The 16,373-nt window shown below is 38.1% G+C and overlaps 2 protein-coding genes across 3 annotated transcripts; both read right to left on the minus strand.

Moving 5' to 3' along the window:
* Nucleotides 1-1,055: 1,055 nt before the first annotated feature.
* On the minus strand, nucleotides 1,056-5,917 carry LOC145907239 (multicopper oxidase mco-like). The gene is made up of 11 exons (XM_082994668.1): nucleotides 5,842-5,917; nucleotides 5,378-5,562; nucleotides 5,005-5,106; nucleotides 4,572-4,703; nucleotides 4,081-4,277; nucleotides 3,639-3,785; nucleotides 2,871-3,075; nucleotides 2,489-2,608; nucleotides 1,830-1,971; nucleotides 1,437-1,591; nucleotides 1,056-1,196 (listed from the first exon to the last, which is right to left on the minus strand). The coding sequence occupies exons 1-11, from the start codon at nucleotides 5,915-5,917 to the stop codon at nucleotides 1,056-1,058; spliced, it is 1,602 nt and encodes a 533-aa protein (XP_082850794.1).
* A 2,266-nt stretch (nucleotides 5,918-8,183) lies between these two features.
* LOC145905332 (laccase-like) lies at nucleotides 8,184-15,398 on the minus strand. Of its 2 annotated transcripts, XM_082992508.1 has the most exons (15): nucleotides 14,862-15,398; nucleotides 14,223-14,268; nucleotides 13,731-13,915; nucleotides 13,172-13,273; nucleotides 12,652-12,783; nucleotides 12,176-12,372; nucleotides 11,674-11,823; nucleotides 10,956-11,160; nucleotides 10,441-10,691; nucleotides 10,183-10,279; nucleotides 9,858-9,999; nucleotides 9,123-9,277; nucleotides 8,835-8,940; nucleotides 8,692-8,776; nucleotides 8,184-8,516 (listed from the first exon to the last, which is right to left on the minus strand). In XM_082992508.1, the coding sequence occupies exons 1-15, from the start codon at nucleotides 14,886-14,888 to the stop codon at nucleotides 8,453-8,455; spliced, it is 1,944 nt and encodes a 647-aa protein (XP_082848634.1). In that variant the 5' UTR covers nucleotides 14,889-15,398; the 3' UTR covers nucleotides 8,184-8,452. The 2 variants fall into 2 exon arrangements, with proteins under 2 accessions (XP_082848634.1, XP_082848633.1); XM_082992507.1 differs by lacking the exon at nucleotides 14,862-15,398 and having other exon boundaries at nucleotides 14,223-14,342.
* Between the last annotated feature and the right edge of the window lie 975 nt (nucleotides 15,399-16,373).

Consider the following 16,373-nt stretch of genomic DNA (forward strand, 5'->3'; position numbering starts at 1 on the left):
TTAATAAACGCACCATATGAGGATCAGATTTTTCGAGTTTCTGAATGCCCACACCCTATTCGTGGTTTCGATATGCCTGGTCAAATTTCAGCACCCAAAACATATCTGGACGTAAGGCATACCCGTATGCTGTGTTGTATTCATAGTAATCATTCATGTCATGTCGCTGTTCAACCTCAAACAATAGTAAATTTGAGTGCCTTTTTCTCCCTCATAGTTTGGTGGTTTCCAAATTACAGCTTCTTGAACTTAAAACTGCTGGCCACATTATTGCAAAGCTTTTATTTGAATCATATTTGCTATTTATTTTCCACCGTAAGTGAGATACGTTTCAAATGGTTCATACACAGTTGTAAACGAATTTCACTCTAACCAATTTGAGCTCTTGTTGCTTATCAAGACTGGAAGAACAAGCGTTGATGGTTCGAACCTCAAACAAAGCGTGTTTTTTTAATTTTCATTCCGATAATGAGGAAATTTCTTTGCTGGATGTATGTATTTGAGGAGTTTCGTGCGTGATCAGAGATAATTGCACGAATAACGGTATGTAGTTTGTCACAACGACGCAAAAAGTCAGATACAAAACGCTTCTGGCGGCTCTGGATCAATAAGTTATATTTTCTGTGCATGAGATTAGTGTTATGTACAAAATTTTACACAAACAAATTTGTGGCAATGCTACTTCGCCACTTTTAGATGATGCTGAGACGATATTGCATAAGAATCGTCAAAATGCAGATCATCACATGCCAATATCTGCAAAAAAGAACAGTTCTTGTGTTTTGAAACCTTACGTTAATAGTCATTGTTTCAAACTTTCAAATGCATTTGCAAATATGTTGAAGTTCTTTAATAGGACATATATTAAATACGGCAGGACTTCATTGGCTGGTATATCCCAAATAGTTATGAGAAACATAAATTTATTCACTAACTAAGTCCAAATACCTGTTTGTAAGCTTAGTGGAACTGCTGCACTGACCAGGAAGGGCGTTTCCCGACTTCGGATTTACGTTTGTTTTGTCTCCCTCTTCTGTAAAGGCCGAACAGGAATGTTATTTTTTGGCATCATTATCTCTCTTAATCTCACCAGGATCGATGATGTCGACTAACAGCATCATTCCGAAGTCCTCGTGACGTAAAAAATGACAATGGATGACCACGATGTCAGTGAACTTGTGAACCATAAACTGGATCTGAAAATACAACGTGAATTGTCCTTCCATTTTCCCACTTCAGTTTATAGCTGACAACTTGTGAGAATTGGAATGTGAGTACAAAGGCTTGGAGTAAAAAGTCGAAACTAACAATTCGCCCATCGGGTTTCTAGCGCCACAGATTGCCCACAATCGTATTTTGGTGGAATCCATGACAAATAACGAATGCAAAAGTTAGTTTTAGCGTCTTTGACCAAAAGATTCCTTCATTGTATTTACCGTAATGTTAGATAGCGGGGGTACCAGAAGAGTGTCCCTGTAGTCCCCAGGTAGAGAATACCCAACTGTTCCAGGTACGTCTTTATCCCATATCTCGTGGTGTGGATAAGATAGAAGTGTGTCGTTTCCTGGCACTTCTTCCTTGAAGATTTCATCTGCATTACAAACTTTGTTATTCATGGTTCAAAAATTCGTAACATGTTTGTCCAAGGATGTCACATCGTCCTTGTTTTTTGGGATTTGATCCCAATTTTTTAACGCTAACGTTTCAGATGAATTATTCATTTTTCTTTTATTTTTTATGTTGTTTGGTCGTTGTTTTTGGTTTATTTTTTTCTTCGGGAAATCTGCGCTAATCCTAAATTTAAATTTGGTGAGGAACGAATCATTTACCGTAAAGTTCGTGTTGATAGTAGCACACGCGGTCGTCCGATGACGAGACTTGGGAAAATAAAATCCAAGGTTGCTTTGGGAACTTTTCAGTTGATTGTATTGTCTGTCCAACAGGCCCTGTATATGGTTCATATCCAACAATCTAACAATAATACAACATGTGGTTTAAATCATTGGTATTATTTATCAAGTAATCAGACAGGCAGGACCTGATGACAATGTGTGGCGCGTGTTAAAAGCAAATTACTTCCAGTCTAAAAAACTCAAGATCTTACTTTAAAGTGATTGACGTGTATGTGAATAGGATGACCTTCTTTAGGCACTGTGTTTAAAAAGTTCCACTGGACGGTTTCGTTGACATTTACAAGGTGTCTGTAAATAAAGGTTTAATTTTTGCTCATTTGAACACTTTCGTTTGTACATATTTAGTTTGTTTTATAGTCTATGTATCCGCACTAGTGTAAAACCGCTTGCATTAAAAAAATGTAGCAAACAGTAAATAAGTCCAATTTTTATCCACCCCTCACCTAAAGTAATGTTCCCCTGCAAATCGTTCGCGATTCAAAGTCAACTGAGGTCCGAATCTTTATGCTGAAAGTAGTGGTTAGATCTGTCTTTGTGGCAAAGTTGACGTAATCAGGTCTTGCAGGCAGCGGTACGTTGCCGATGCTGAATGGTTGGACTGGTCCTGTCACTTTTAAAGTGAGAAGTGTTCCGTTGAATCTTCTTGTTTCTGTTCCTGTTGAGTTGCTGTCAACTTCTAAGGGCATGGACCTGACCTGTGTGGTAATAATTGGTTTTGTTTTGGTGTTTACGGATCCATCCTAGCAAACTGTCTTAAAAATTTGAATATTTTGCCTAAAATGTTAAAAATGTAAAAAAAACATTGTAATGTAGAAATTAACCTATAGGACGTTTACATGCGAGTTGAATGCCGACCATAGCCACAGGGTATAAGCCTAACAAAGGACATTTATTTTATTATTGCTGGTGTAACCTGGATATGTATACAATAAAACAAATGTTAGTAATAAAACCTACTACATATGTTCCTGGTGCGTTACAACGAACCAACCAATCAGCTCTTCCCCCTGGCACTATTAAGGTTTTCATCTGTCTGGGAACACGTGGTCGATCGAGGTAAACTCCGTCCAAAGCTATTTCAAGATACTCGCAGTCGTGTTGTTCGGTGTCAATGTTCACCATTTCCAACTCTAGGATTGGGCTTCCTCCGGCGTTAACCATTCTTCGAAAATAAAGTCTCGTGTTTTCCGCGTCCGGAATTGAATGCGTGAAACTCATTTTGTACTGCGGACGTGATTTTACGCTTGACGCCGGTAAATCCCCGTTTTGGAAACACTTTTTGATAATCCCCGTTTTGGAAACTCCCGATTTGATAAAGGAAAAGACTTTCCAAGGAAATTTAGCTCAAATTTTATCGTTGCATTATTTTGTTGCCGTTTCTTTGCAAGCGTTTGGAACCAGGTGGGCCACAAGAAAGGAAACGAGCCCAGAATTGTTTCGTGTATTTAACATTTTGATGGACCATTCAACCTACATGTAGACCATCAATCGTAACCCAATTAATCGTTCGCAAAATGTAATATAAGGGTCAAGATTCAACATGGCTTTTGTATGCATCTTTGAATTGCTTTGTGAGGATTTGCAGAATGTAAACGGGTAAGACGTCCTGCTATGGGACAACTAGTAGGTGGGCTCCTGTATCAACTTGTATTTGTTTACAAGGTTATATTTTTGTCTTGGACAATTAATTTAGCCTGCGAGTTATTTCTATGAATGTATACTTACCTAAATCTTTTCATTTGACCAGTTGGCATGGATAGAACGGGGTTAAGTTGCCCGTTGGTTGTGAAACTGTTCAATCCGCTTGAATTCGTCAACCAGTCCTCAAAGTTTTCGTTATTGGGTGGACAGTCTGCTTTACTTGATACGATACTAAAATAATATTTTAATTTGATCCAATGTGCAAAATATAATGATTTTCCAAATATTTCCCAGTCAAGAATATTTTCAACTAGTAACGAACATGGTTTTGTCGGTTAACTTACCATGTAAGCCTTTTAATACGTCAATCCGTCGGGTAAACAAACTAGATCAAACATTGCGCACTGTCTGCAGTATACGGATCGTTACGGCGCATGTTCAAAGGGTTCATTTGTTGCAAATAGTGTGTAGCAATTTACCACTATCACTATTTGTTTCAACGAACTTTTTAACCACCAAGTCGTACCTGCGTACAGTATCGTTATAGTCGTTTTGAATTCCAACGTAAGGGTCGGTGGAGTCATGTGCATATAGCAGGGTTGACTGGAACATCAACTGAACGTCGTGGTCGCAATTGAAGGGACAAGTAACGGCTTTCAGTTCATCGCTTATTGTTTGTTCATCGTCTTGTACTATAAGCATACCCGCCATACCGCTGTTCACCTGAGCATAATAATTGTCTTTTGTTTATTTTGCTTACCACACAACATAAAATAAACATTGACATTAAGTGAGAAAAATACTTTGTATGTATAAGTGTTTATGGTAAAGTTCGCTGTATTGGGCGAAACCTTTGTTCCGTTTCTTATGAATGCAAACAACACAGCATTCAGACATGACAGATTTTATTCCATTACTTTTACCATTTATGAAAGTATCGCCTATTTATGGAGTCCATTCGACTTGTTATCTTAACCATATATTAAAGTTTAGTTGATTTATCACGGCAACCAATACCTGTAAAATGGTTGAACCATGTAGATGTGGATGGTACCAGTATGTTCCTGTAGGCTGGTCGTCTTCAATCTTGTACGAATACAAATAACTTTGACCAGGTTTAATACGTATTAGCACATTGTCACCAGGAACCTGCAAGTTACAATATAATAAAACCGTTTACCTTTAAAATACCAATCTTTAACAGAAATAATGTTTCAATATTTCACATATATTAACGGTCTATAAATTTGACATTTGGTTTTCTGTCCTGTTGTGGAAATGGTTATAGTGCATTCTAACATTAACTTGCAGAATTGTTGATGAGAAATGATGTATTGGTGTTCGCTGAACATTAACCATCAATACACAAAGTAGTCTGCATTTGTTAAACTTACTATGGGATCCTCACGCAACAACGGTGAATTGTAAATACAAGCCGTACCGTTTATACCTTTGAGTCAATGTGCAAGCCGTGCAAATGTAGGTTGGTGCTGTCTGGAAATCTGTTTTCGTTTAACTTCCCACCCTTGTCAGCTGTATCCAAGTGATTCTCCTTTATTGACAAATTACAAAAATAATGTATGTGAATGAGGTAAGAATGTAAATCTACCACGTGCTAAGTTGAGGCCACATCCCTTCAAATTGTGTTTTCATGAATAGTTGTCGTTACAGCTGCAGAAATACCGCTTTTAAGCAAGTTTTATACCCCGTTGCATGCAAACACTCCACTGTGATTCTTTAGTTACGTTGAAGAGCACTAGTGACTAAGGCATTCTCTTTACCCATAACTCTCAGGTTGTAATTTTAGTGACAATTCCATATACCAGTGATATTTCCAGGTGATCGCCTTGCTTGACCATAATCGTGGGGCCGGGTATTTGCTGATTGTAAGTACGACGTTGGATGGTTAACCAGTCTGCGTTTAAGTTTCCCTTTTCAGCACGAAGATTGACTTTCCACTTTGTGTTGGTGGATTTGAGTGGTGTTGGTTGCACAAACGTAGCACCACCTGCAGCGATATGCACTTGGATTATAAACGTGAGAATACTGACATAAAAATACAAAATTCACAGCATGGAGTGTTGGATAAGTTGGGTAATTGGATTTCTATGTTGGCTCATCACCAGGCTTCAAAGGTTAACTGTGTTGGTTTTATGGTAGAGAAAGGTTTCCTCTAGATTTGCGTTGCCATAAACAAACATCGATACACATCCGCGAATAGAAAGCCTTTCGTGGAAATGTTGTCTAATGTACCAACGTTTTTCTAAAAAACATTTCAGCTACAAACCTCTTAAAGTGCAATCTTGAGCATTCACAATGGTGACAACATTCTGAAGCAGTAAAATAAACTTTAAAATGTTCATGTTGCAACTCAAACAAAGCTACAAAAATGCTGCTTCAACCTGTTATTGAGCATGCAATATACTTTGGTATGTAAATTGATACAAAACCCGTTTAGTACACAAGCGTCTGTCATTGAATACATAGAAGTAAACGTGCTATGAAATGCATATCACACTTTATCTTAATTGGTTCAAGAAACACCACAGGCACAAATCACTCGCCTTGCCTTCAGTTCGCGAACTAGCTGAAGAATTTGTCGGTTAACACAAAAATCTTCATACCTCCAACATTAAATGACATCTGCAGGTGATATACAAGTACCACTGGTTACTCATCTTTTCGTGTACAGTCAAGGTTACCAAAACGCCGAAACTAGCTCAAAGCACTGCATACTTTAGCTCTGTACTGCTTCGCAAACACAATCTGTTGTCCAGGGTTTGGCAAATATTTTTTAGAAAGAGGAAAGAGAAAGAGGAACCAAGGTGGTTGTCGCTATGTTTGACCAGCTATCGTGATTTTCGTAACAATATAGCGAAGGGTAATCTTGAGCAATCATAATGGTGATAAGATTCTGAAGCAGTAAAGCGAACTTTAAACTCTTCATATTGGTTTTTGTTAGTCGGCTAACAGAAAAACCCCCATACCTCCAACTTTAAATAATGTTTGCAGATGACAGGCAAGTACCACCGGGTACTTAGCTTTTACTCCACATTAGGGTTAGCATATTTGTCATCGCATATAATCTGAAAGAGCACGAATTCCAGAACACAATTACGACAAGATTTTGAAATACATCTTGTCATCATATTTAGAGTCTAGGGAAGCGCAACCAAGAAATATTACGTTATTTCATTAGCAATTAGGTGTCATCTTAAAATCGGACATTTAAGCACTTTTTCCCCTCATCAACTTCCGGACATGTCCGGCAACATCAGTATGTCTGGCAACTAGAGCCTACAATCAAGGTTGCTATAACGATAACCCTGCAACTAAAAACTCAAACTTCGCAACTTTATTGCCACGACTATAGTTTGGCTCTAACAAGGCACACTTTAGCTATTGCCCACATCGCAAACGCGAGCGTTTGTCCAGGGTTTGATAAATACTGTCTTTAAAATTTTACTGCCTTATTCGGGAAACAGGGAAGGTCTAGTATAAGTCTGGTGCGTTTTGAAACAATATGGGAAGTACGTATGTCTGTAATCCAACACAACTAGTAGTAATAACATAATCACAACAATTTATGTAAATGCCAGAAGTCAAATATATGAGTTTAAATTACCTAATATTGTTCCGCTTTTGTTCATATACGTATATTTTTGCTTTGCCACTTGAAGGGCTACTTTTTTTTATCGCATATCATACAATACAGTGGCCTGCTGCAAACACGCAAAGTTTCAACTGGCTACTAAATTGTCGTTTCTGTGTGATTACCGATAACGTTGAAAATTTGGTTGCGGTATCCGGATTAGCAATATCGTCAGACTTTGAAAATTGACTGTTTAAATTGCTTGCTTTGTTTATGTGTGGACGTAATTGGCAATGTCTGTTACGGTTTCCTGCGACGACCAAACGCTTCAATCAACTTTCTGTTTGTCAAGACCCTTGTCTGTCTTGCCCAAGATGAACCGAAACGCTTGGTTAATAATTGTCCCGTCGAAAAAGCTATGGTTGGCTTGCTCTAATTCTACGCTCCAACCACAGTCATATACGACACTGATGCCAAACAGCGGAACGAATGCATGTTTATTAAAGGAGGGCCGTTGCGGCATCCGTAAACTATTCAACCACACAAAATATTAGATTTTTCGAGTTTCTTAATACCCACACCCTGGTCGTGGTTTCGATATGCCTGGTCAAATTTCAGCACCCAAAACATATCCGTGTCGTAAGGCATACCCGTATGCTGTGTTGCCTTTACAGTAATCACTCCTGTCATGTCGCTGTCCACCACTAAACAATAGTAAATTTGAGTGTTTTTTTTCTCCCTCCTATAGGTTGGTGGTTTCCAAATTCAGCTTCTTTAGCTCTTCCGTAATGGCAAAATACCAACTCTTTTCAAATTTACCAGCGACATCGACTTAAAACTGTTGGCCACATTATTGCAAAGCTGTGTTATTTGCTTGATATTTGTTATTTTTTTCTCTACTGTAAGTGAGATATGCTTTAAATGGTTCATACACAATTGTAAACGATTTTCACTCTGACCAATTTGAGCTGTTGTTGCTTATCGTGGCAAGACTGGAATACCAAGGGACGAGGGATCGAGCTTCAACGAAAGCGTGTTTATTTAAATTTTCAATCCGATAATGAGGAACTTAATTTGCTGGATGTATGTATTTGATGAGTTACGTGCGTGATTAGAGATAATTGCACGAATAACGTTATGTATGTAATTGAATATCGGTGTTTGTCACAAAGACGCGAAAAGTCAACTATAAACCGCTTCTGGCGGCTCTGAATCAATAAGTTATATTTTCTGTGTATGAAATTAGTGTTATGTACACAATTTACACAAACAAATTTGTGGCAAGGTTAATGCTACTTCGCCACTTTTAGATGATGCTGAGACGATATTGCGTAAGAATCGTCAAAATGCAGATCACCACATGCCAATATCTGCAAAAAAGAACAGTTCTTGTGTTTTGAAACCTTACGTTAATAGTCGTGCATTTGCAAATATGTTGAAGTTCTTTTTATAGGACATACATTAAATACGGCAGAACTTCATTGGCTGGTATATCCCAAATAGTTATGAAAAACATAAATTTATTCACTAACTAAGTCCAAATACCTGTTTGTAAGCATAATGGAACTGCTGCACTGACCAGGAAGGGCGTTTCCTGACTTCGGATTTACGTTCGTTTTGTCTCCCTCTTCTGTAAAGGCGCAATAGAAATGTTACTTTTTTTGGCTTCCTTCTCTTTTAAATCTTACCAGGGTCAATGATGTCGACTAACAGCATCATTCCGAAGTCCTCGTGACGCAAAAAATGACAATGGATGACCACTATGTCAGTAAACTTGTGAACCATAAACTGGATCTGAAAGTGTGAGGTTGTCCGTCAATTTTTCCCATTTCGTTTTTACGTAACTGCAATTTGTCCATTGGGTTTCTAGCGCCACAGTTTTCCCACAATCGTGTTTTTGTGGAATCCATTTCAAATAACGAATACAAAAGTTATTTTTGCGTCGTTGACCCGAAAATTTTCTTTATGGTATTTACCGTAATGTTAGATAGCGGGGGTACCATTAGAGTGTCCCTGTAGTCCCCGCGCTGAGAATATCCAACTGTTCCAGCTACGTCTTTATCCCATATCTCGTGGTGTGGATAAGATAGAAGTGTGTCGTCTTCTGGCACTTCGTCCTTGTATTTTTCATCTGCATTATAAACATTGTTATTCATGGTGCATACATTCATAACATAATTGTCCAATATTGTCACAGCGTCCTTGTTTCTCATATTTGACCCTGGTTTGAAAGCTAACGTTTTAGAGATAATATATTATTCATTTTTCTGACAAGCCTTTATTCTTTATGTAGTTTGGTCGTTGTTTTTGCCTCAAAAATATTGGATGCATGTCTTTTTTCGACATGATTTGTGTGACATTTCCTATGTAGTCACCAACCTTAAAAAAGTCACACACATTTTATTTTATGATAAGGTCAAATTATATTCCTTTTCAATCGTCCAAATCGATTGTTCAGATCCAATAGCAACCAAGGGCGTCTATTGGCAATGTAAGTGTACATACTACGGATTTTTAAACTTCACTCATTGCGATTGCGAGCAAGTTTCTAGGCACTGGTGACATCAGTGGTAGTTGTAACGACAGACTATAGTGCTTTTTTTTGAAATTCCAATGATGTTGTACTGGAAAATCGACTGATTCGTGGTTTATTTCTTCGGGGAATCTGCGCCGATCCTAATTTTAAATTTGGTGAGGAAAGAATCATTTACCGTAAAGTTCATGTTGATAGTAGCACACGCGGTCGTCCGATGACGTGTCTTGGGAAAATAAAATCCAAGGTTGCTTTGGGAACTTTTCAGTTGATTTTATTGTCTGTCCAACAGGCCCTGTATATGGTTCATATCCAACAATCTAACAATAATACAACATGTGGTTTATCATTGTTGATATTATTTATCAAGTAATCTGTATATTTTTAGCATTTAACAGTAATTTAAAATTTGGTCTTGGCAGACAGGAACGTCCTGATGACAATGTGTGACACGTGTTTAAAGCAAATTACTTTCTGTCTAAAAAACTCTATCAAGATCTTACTTTAAAGTGATTGACGTGTATGTGAATAGGATGACCTTCTTTAGGCACTGTGTTCAAAAAGTTCCACTGGACGGTTTCATTAACATTTACAAGGTGTCTGTAAATAAAGTTTTCCTGATATAAATACTTTGGTTTGAACATATTGGGTTTGTTTTATACATATTGACACTGGTGAAAAAACGCTTTCCCCTCTCTAGATCTGTTAATTTTAAAGCGACATTCAAACAAAACATAACTTAGTTTTTATCCATTCCTCACCTAAAGTAATGTTCCCCTGCAAATCGTTCGCGATTCAAAGTCAACTGAGGTCCGATCTCTATACTGAAAGTACTGGTTAGATCTGTCCTTGTGGCAAAGTTGACGTAATCAGGTCTTGCGGGCAGTGGTACGTTGCCGATGCTGAATGGTTGGACTGAACCTGTCACTTTTAAAGTGAGAAGTGTTCCGTTGAATCTTCTTGTATCTGTTCCTGTTGAGTTGCTGTCAATTTCCAAGGCTATGGATCTCAACTGTGTAATAACATTTGTTTTTTGTTTACGCATACATGTTCGCAAACTACCATGAAAGTTTGGTTTTTTCGTCTCGATTTTTACAAGGGTACAAAACAAATTGTTAAAGAAAATGTTAGGTAGGGTATTTCGTAAATTATCCCTTAAGGGGACGTGACTTGGGAGCTGGGACTATGTAAGTCCATTACCACCATATCTTCGTTATTAATACTGCAGCCAGTTGGACACGTGTATGATAAAACAAATCCTAATAATAAAACCCACCACATATGTTCCTGGTGCGTTACAACGAACCAACCAATCAGCTCTTCCCCCTGGCACTATTAAGGTTTTCATCTGTCTGGGAGCACGTGGTCGATCGAGGTAAACTCCGTCCAAAGCTATTTCAAGGTACTCGCAGTCGTGTTGTTCGGTGTCAATATTTACCATTTCCAACTCTAGGATTGGGCTTCCTCCAGCGTTCACCATTCTTCAAAAAAAACTTTTTCTTTTCCCACTAATCAAACTCATTTTGTACTGCGGACACCATTTTTCGCTTGCCGCCTTTGAATACCCATTTAGGGAACACCCTTTTGGTGATGTCTCCCGACTTGGTAAAGAAAATACGTTCCAAGAAAATCAAAAATTAAATCCTTAGGTTGTACTATTTTGTTGTCGTCCGTGGGGCCGTTTCTTTAAAAGCGTGCTGAACCAAGTGGGCCACGAAAAAAGGAAACGGCTTAGATTTATTCCTTGCGCCCCGGTATGACAGCCCTAGTTTAACTCGTGCATTTGACTGTTCGATGGGCTCCTCAACCTACATGTAGACTCTGGATCGTAACCTATATTTTGATCGCAAATGTAATTTTGTGAACTCTAAACAAAATGGCTTTTATTGACCTCTCGGCATTGCTTTACGAGGTTTTCAAAATGTAATAGGGTGAGAAGAATTATTTCTTGTATATCAAAAAGCAAAATTTTGTACCTGAGTAGAGTTACTTACCTAAATCTTTTCATTTGACCAGTTGGCATGGATAGAACGGGGTTAAGTAACCCGTTGGTTGTAAAAATATCTATTCCGCTCGTATTATTCAACCAGGTTTCCAAATTTTCGTTATTGGGTGGACAGTCTGTTTCTCTTGTTGGTATGATTCTAAAATATTCTTTAAATGGGATAATTCCCTGTCCACAAAGAAGTTGTTATATGGCATTTCTTTGTGCAGTATGCTGTTGATAGTGAACAATATTTCGACCTGCTTGGTTTCATCAGTGTAGCTGGTAATGAGCATGGTCTTGTCGGATTAATAACCGTGACTTTTCCTCTTTTGGGTTCATTTCACTACGTGGGTCCGTTGGGTACAAAAATAGGTCAAAACTCTGTGTGTATCCTACTGATCACTGTGGCTCATTGGCTTTTGCCGATGGGTTCATATGTTGCAATGCGTAAAGGTATGTTACCAAAATCACAGTATGTTTAAGTAATTTTTTTTGGCCCCAAGACTCACCTGCGTACTGTGTCGTTATAAGCGTTTTGAATTCCAACGTAGGGGTCGGTTGAGTTATGTGCATAAAGCAGGGTTGACTGGAACATCAACTGAATGTCGTGGTCGCAATTGAAGGGGCAAGTAACGCCCTTCAGTTGTTCGCTTATTGTATGCTCATCGTCTTGTACAATAAGCATTCCCGCCATACCACTGTTCACCTGAGCATAATAACTGCCTTCAGTTTAGTTTGATTTTCAGCCACTAAAAAATATACGTCTGCACTAAGTGAGCAAAATATCTTTTTGTAAGTATAAGTGTTTAGGATTGTGTCCAGGGCGTAGTGGGTGAATTGACTTTGTTTGGTTTCTTAAATGCCCCAAAACAGCATTCAGATATAACACATTTTGTTGCTTGTATCACATAACTGAAAGGCTCCTTTGACTTGTTATTTTAGCTATATGATCTATTCGGCAGTTTTTCACGGTAACCATCAATACCTGTAAGATGGTTGAACCATGTAGATGTGGATGGTACCAGTAAGTTCCTGCAGGTTGGTCGTCTTCAAACTTGTATGAATACAAATAACTCTGACCAGGTTTGATACGCATCAGCACATTGTCACCGGGAACCTACAAGTTATAATATAATATAATCGCGGCTAAGGTTAAAGTTTTCTTAATGTTCTTAAAATGTCCTTTGATGCAGAAATGGTATACATTTAATATAACTGGTTTAACTTTAAATTCCAATCTTTAACAGAACTAATATTTCCATTTTTCACTCATATCAGGCTTAAAATTTATAGCAGTTGGTTTTCTGCCTTGGTTAAGGATATGGTTATGGTGCATTCTAACTTTTACTTGTAGAATTGCGGTTGGGAAAATGATCTATTGGTGTTCGCTGAACCTCACAAATCAGAAAAAGTTGTGTTGATGTGCTAAACTTACTAGGGGATCTATACGCCACAATGGCGGATTATGTATACAAGCCATAGAAGAAATTTGCACAGTTTTGTACCTTTGAGTCAATGTGCAAGCCGTGCAAATGTAGATTGGTGCTGTCTGGAAATCTGTTTTCGTTTAACTTCCCACCCTTGTCAGCTGTGTCCAAGTGATTCTCCTGAAGCAATAAATTGTTTTTACTACATGTAATCTACCTAACCAGCAGCACTTCTGTCACGTGACACAAGTTAACCTTTGCGCATTGGTTTAACTTCCCACCCTTTGGAGGACAGAAAGTTGTTCTAGAAACATTTAAATTTGATTCTCCTGTATTGAAAAATTAAAAAATAATGCGATTTTTTGTAATTAAGATAAGAATGTAAATTTTCCACGTGCTAACTTGAGGACACCAAAACCCCTTCAAATTGTGTTTTCATTACTATGCTTCGGTACAGCTGTAGAGATAGCGCTTTCGAACATGTTTTATACTCCGTTGTATGCAAATACGTTACCCTGATTCTTTTGTTACGTTTGAGAGCACAAGTCACCAAAGCATCCTCTTTACTCCTATCTCTCAGGTTGTAAACATTTGCACGTACGCAATTGTGAGTAATTTTAGTGACATTTCCATATACCAGTAATATTTCCAGGTGATCGCCTTGCTTGACCATAATCGTGGGGCCGGGTATTTGCTGATTGTAAGTACGACGTTGGATGGTTAACCAGTCTACGTTTAAGTTTCCCTTTTCAGCACGCAGATTGACTTTCCACTTTGTGTTGGTGGAGTTGAGTGGTTTTGATTGATTAAACGATTCACCACCTACAGTGATAAACATTCTGATTAAAAGCGCAAGTTGATAAATTAATTATTCAACACGCATACAAAATACACAGGATGAAGTGTTGGATAAGTTGGGTAGTTGGATTTGTAAGTTGGTGCCAATTAATCACCGGGCTTCAAAGGTTAATTATGTTGGTTTTAGGGAGGAGGAGGATATCTAGTATATTTGCGTTGCCAGAAACAAACATCGATACACATCCGCCAATAGGAAGGCTTTCGTCGATATGTTGTCTGATGGGATTCATAACTTATCAATGTTTTTTCTGGAAACAGTTTAGCTACAAACCTCTCAAAGTGCAATCTTCTTGAGCAATCAAAATGGTGATAAGATTCTGAAGCAGCAAAACAAACTTTAAAATTTCCATGTTGCAACTCAAACAAAACCACAAAAATGCTACTTAAACCTGTGTTATTGAGCATAGAACATTCTTTGGTATTTCAATTTATACAAATTCGTTTTGTACAAGAGTCTTTCATTGAATACAAAGGAGTAAACGTGTAATGGGGTGCATATCACACATTTTATCTTAATCGGGAGTAAAGTTAAAAATTCGAGCCTACAGTCTAGGTCAACTCGAGCCTACAGTCAAGGTCAAATCAAGCCTACAGTCAAGGACGCTAAAACGATAACCCCGAACCTGAAAGCTTAAATTCAAGTTTACAACTTCATTGCCATTTGTCGTTTCGATCAAGTAACACTGCACGCTTCAACCATTGACCACATCGCAAACACGAGGTTTTGTCCGGGATTTGACAAATACTGTCTGTGCGAGTTAACTGTCGCAATGGAAAAATAAACCATGGTGGTTGTCTTTGTATTACTAGCTAGCTATCGGACATTTTCGAAACAGTGTGGAAAATACATATTATAATTATAATCTTCTGTGTATGTCAGACTCAGTATTATAAGTTATCTTATCCTTACCTTATTTGTTCTGTTCCTTATTGTCATATATCTCCAGGATGAAAAATTTAGTCTTGTTGTCTTAATTGACGGCTCATGATAAAAACAAGCCTGTATCAAAGACGCAACACCAAAACTGACTTTTGATTGATGTTTTTATGAGCAAGGCGATGGCGTTAAAATCTCTTTCGGATGCCATGTCACAATTAGCAATACTTCTGTAGTTGCCTGGCAATATTTCTCCGTTGGTGACTGTTTATCAAGCCTCTGTTTTACGACTTTCTGGCCCAAGAGGAACCGATACTTGTGGGTAAAAGTTGTCCCCGTCAACGCTATGGTTGGCATGCTGTGAATGTACTCTCCAGTCACAGCCATTTTGAATGACTTCATTGCCAAACAGCGGAACGAAATCGTAGGTTGCGTTACTAAAGTGGTGCTCATAGTTGTGGTGGCTGTTTTGAAAAGCGCAGGTCTCTTGTGCCGAATTACGGTAGTGGAGGGAAATATATCTTTTGGGTCACTTTTGGGCACGTAATATACACGTTAATAGCTGTAAACTATTTGCTGATTTTTCAACTGCAATGGACGATGGAATTGTTTGTTTTTTTGTTTTTTTTGACAGCAAACTTTAAAATTTTCATGTTGCAACTCAAACAAAGCTACAAAAATGCTACATAAACCTGTTATTGGGCATAGAACATTCTTTGGTATGTTAATTTATACAAATCCGTTTTGTACAAGAGTCTTTCATTGAATACAAAGGAGTAAACGTGGTATGGGGGTGCATATCACACATTTTATCTTAATCGGGAGTAAAGTTAAAAATTCGAGCCTACAGTCAAGGTCAACTCGAGCCTACAGTCAAGGTCAACTCAAGCCTACAGTCAAGAATGCTAAAACGATAACCCCGAAACTGAAAGCTTAAATTCAAGTTTACAACTTCATTACCGTTTGTCGTTTTGCTCAAGTAACGCTGCACGCTTCAGCCATTGACCACATCGCAAACACGAGGTTTTGTCCGGGAATTGACAAATACTGTCTGTGCGAGTTAACTGCCACAATGAGAAAAAAACCCATGGTGGTTGTCTTTATATTGCATAACTAGCTATCGGACATTTTCGAAAGAATGTGGAAAATACATATCATGATTACAATCTTCTGTGTATATCTGGCTCAGTATTATAAGTTATCTTATCCTTACCTTCTTTGTTCTGTTCCTTAATGTCATATATCTCAAGTTTTAAAAATTTAATCTTGTTGTCTTAATTGACGGCTCATGATATAAACAAGCCTGTAGCAAAACCGCAACATCAAAACTGACTTTTAATTGATATTTTTATGAGCAAGGCGATGACGTTAAAATCCCTTTCGGATGCCATGTCACAATTCGCAATACTTCTGTAGTTGCCTGGCAATATTTCTCCGTTGATGACTATTTATCAAGCCTCTGTTTCACGCCTTTCTGGCCCAAGAGGAACCGATACTTTTGGATGAAAGTTGTCCCCGTCAACGCTATGGTTGGCATGCTGTGAA

This window comes from Ascidia mentula, chromosome 6 (genome assembly GCF_947561715.1).
Source record: "Ascidia mentula chromosome 6, kaAscMent1.1, whole genome shotgun sequence".
Classification (NCBI taxonomy): domain Eukaryota; kingdom Metazoa; phylum Chordata; class Ascidiacea; order Phlebobranchia; family Ascidiidae; genus Ascidia; species Ascidia mentula.

Coding starts and splice junctions, on each gene's coding strand:
- LOC145905332 (XM_082992507.1), bottom strand. CDS start 14,301: ATGGAAATTTTAAAGTTTGTTTTGCTGCTTCAGAATCTTATCACCATT. Junction 11,824..12,175: donor TATAACGACACAGTACGCAG/GTGAGTCTTGGG, acceptor AGAATATTTTAG/AATCATACCAACAAGAGAAA. Junction 8,517..8,691: donor TCCATTATGCTTACAAACAG/GTATTTGGACTT, acceptor TCTTTTTTGCAG/ATATTGGCATGTGGTGATCT.
- LOC145907239 (XM_082994668.1), bottom strand. CDS start 5,917: ATGAACATTTTAAAGTTTATTTTACTGCTTCAGAATGTTGTCACCATT. Junction 5,563..5,841: donor TCAAGATTGCACTTTAAGAG/GTTTGTAGCTGA, acceptor ATATCGCTGCAG/GTGGTGCTACGTTTGTGCAA. Junction 1,972..2,488: donor AACCATTCAGCATCGGCAAC/GTACCGCTGCCT, acceptor TATTATTGTTAG/ATTGTTGGATATGAACCATA.